This window comes from Nematolebias whitei, chromosome 1 (genome assembly GCF_014905685.2).
Source record: "Nematolebias whitei isolate Nwh7 chromosome 1, NemWhi1, whole genome shotgun sequence".
In the NCBI taxonomy this organism is placed as follows: Eukaryota; Metazoa; Chordata; class Actinopteri; order Cyprinodontiformes; family Rivulidae; genus Nematolebias; species Nematolebias whitei.
In genome coordinates, this window is record NC_056498.1 from 66,359,768 (window position 1) to 66,362,161 (window position 2,394).

Below are 2,394 nucleotides of genomic sequence, written 5' to 3' on the forward strand. Positions count from 1 at the left end.
TATGGACACCCAAGCACCGGATCGCAGACCCCCCAGTTTGAGAACCACTGGTCTAAAATATGGGCAAAAGCTATAACTTATTGTAAAGGAGCAGAGGAAATTGTATATTTTACCATAGAATTGAATCATTTAACTTGAAGATTAGAAAAATTATGTCTTGGAAACTTTGCTGTGTTGTGCACACTATTTTTCATTCAACCTTTATTTATACAGGTTAATCCCATTGAGCCTCGGGGACTCATTTACAAGAGAGACCTGACATTTATTTATTTATTAAAGAACATAACTGTTTCTGGTTACTGATATCTCTACTGACTGAGTTTACCCATTTATTTCCTAGGTGGGGACTTTTCTGGAAATCCTTACTCTCATCCACAGTACACAACTTACAACGAAGCTTGGCGGTTCAGTAATCCAGCATTACTAAGTAAGTTCATTCAGATGATAAACATTTGTGTTCAACGATGTCTGATCTCGTGGTTTCCAACAGCTCGTTCTTCTGTTAACTTTCAGGTTCCCCTTATTATTATAGTGCCGCATCCCGTGGCTCCGCACCTCCCACTGCTGCCACTGCCTACGACCGCCACTAGTTACCCCGGAGACCAGCTCAAAATGCAGAACCAGAGCTTCGGCCTCCATATTGTCCATGTCTGAGAAACACTGACATCAAAGGGAAGCGAGGTGGATTTCCAAATGCACCCTCCCCACCCCTCACCGTCATCTTGAGTGGTATGGAGGAAAGGATGGGCGAGACTGGAGCCAGTGCATCCAGCTTCAGCGTTACACATTTTGGGTCACAGGGAACCCAACGGCATCCGGAGCTCACACGCCATGCCCTTGCTGTCACACAGGCCGGAAATGTTCCAGAATGACTTTAAGAGATTCTATAAATATATATATTATAAGATATAAATTGGAGAAGAAAAAAAAAACAACCTGTGTGAAGAATATCAAGAATATCATGTGGAAAAATGTTGTGGGTTTTTACGTTTTGTTCCTTTGTTGCTGTTGTTGCTGTTGCTGTTTTATTCACGGATCTTCACATTCCTTTATGTAACGAACTGCAGTATTTTTTTCTGCTCTGAAGAGAAAAGTCATGGGGAGATGATTGTGGTCCCACAGCTCGATGAAATAGTGACTTGAGGCAGTCCTTTGCATCCACCTCTAACACTTAAAGAGACAATGGCTTCTCACTGTAAGCCTTTTTTCTTTCAGATGCTTTAACATCCTGTACACTTCTCCTGACCGTCAGCCAGAACACCCTCCAGTGTTTACTGACCCTTTAAGCCAGGAGCAACATCACACGTATGGCAACCAATCACATGTAAAGATGCTAATCATTTTTGCAAAATATGAAAATATATTGACCATTGATTTAAATAGACTTGCTAGAATTTTAAATACTTCAAGTTTTTTTTCTTCTTTTTGCTTATAAACAAAATTATAAAAGATTATTTGGAATCGGACGCATTATGTCTTTGCTCTTTATTGCACCAAGACGTTGGCTTGTTCCCCCTTTTTTTGTTTGTTTTGATCGAGTCCCTCAAAAGTTAACAGATTTTAGATGCATTGGTGTAAAGCCACAAAACAAATGGTGATCTTTACTAGGGGTGCACTGATTGCAGTTTTCTGGCTGATCACCGAGCTCTAAAAAGCCTGACATGTCGATTCCGATTTTGACCGATACCGATTTTGTTTTATAAGCAACACTGTCAAGGTCACAATGCACCTTCAATTTTCCAGTCGTAAAACATACCCCTGAACAATATCCTACAAAAACAAAAATGGTTAAATCATGTCATCTGTATCTGTTAGGCCGCAGACTGACAAAGTCCTCTGGATTGGGGACAAAACGTTTCTTCACTTAAAGAAACGGGTCCAGATGACATGATTTAACAATTTTTGTTGTTATCTATGTAGCATGAAGGATGATTGAGCTTACAAAAGAAATATCCTACAAACACTACAAACTTGTTTCAACTGGCCATGAGGTAGTGCTCTGAAATATAAATGAAGTCGAGACAATTGTTGATAAAACTACAAAAAATCGGTAAAATTGGTTTCTCATGTAAGTATCGCGATGTCCGATCTCTCAAAATTAAGGAAATTGGGGATGATTAATTGGCCGGACGATTTATCGGTGCACCCCTAATCCTTATAAGACTTGATTAAATTATAATCCATATTTTTCTGGCAAAAACATCAAATATTCAGTTTTACTTCTTTCAGCTACTTGGGCAGATGAGTTTGTGGGAAGTGAGGGTGCTGAGGGTGCTACATTAACCCCTGAAAAATGCCTGAGGAAATATATGCTCAAACACATGGTTTAAAAATCAATTTAAAAACAATAAAACTCGTTAGATTAGTGATTCATGTGTTTTATTTCAATACAAT

At 39.1% G+C, this 2,394-nt stretch overlaps 1 protein-coding gene across 1 annotated transcript in view; it reads left to right on the forward strand.

Moving 5' to 3' along the window:
- Nucleotides 1-654, forward strand: part of pax2a (paired box 2a) — a 35,713-nt gene extending 35,059 nt beyond the window's left edge. The window contains exons 13-14 of the mRNA XM_037697797.1: nt 341-427; nt 533-654. Of these exons, the coding sequence (XP_037553725.1) occupies nt 341-427; nt 533-654 (209 nt within the window). The remainder of the gene's footprint in view (nt 1-340; nt 428-532) is intronic.
- The last annotated feature ends 1,740 nt before the right edge of the window (nt 655-2,394 follow it).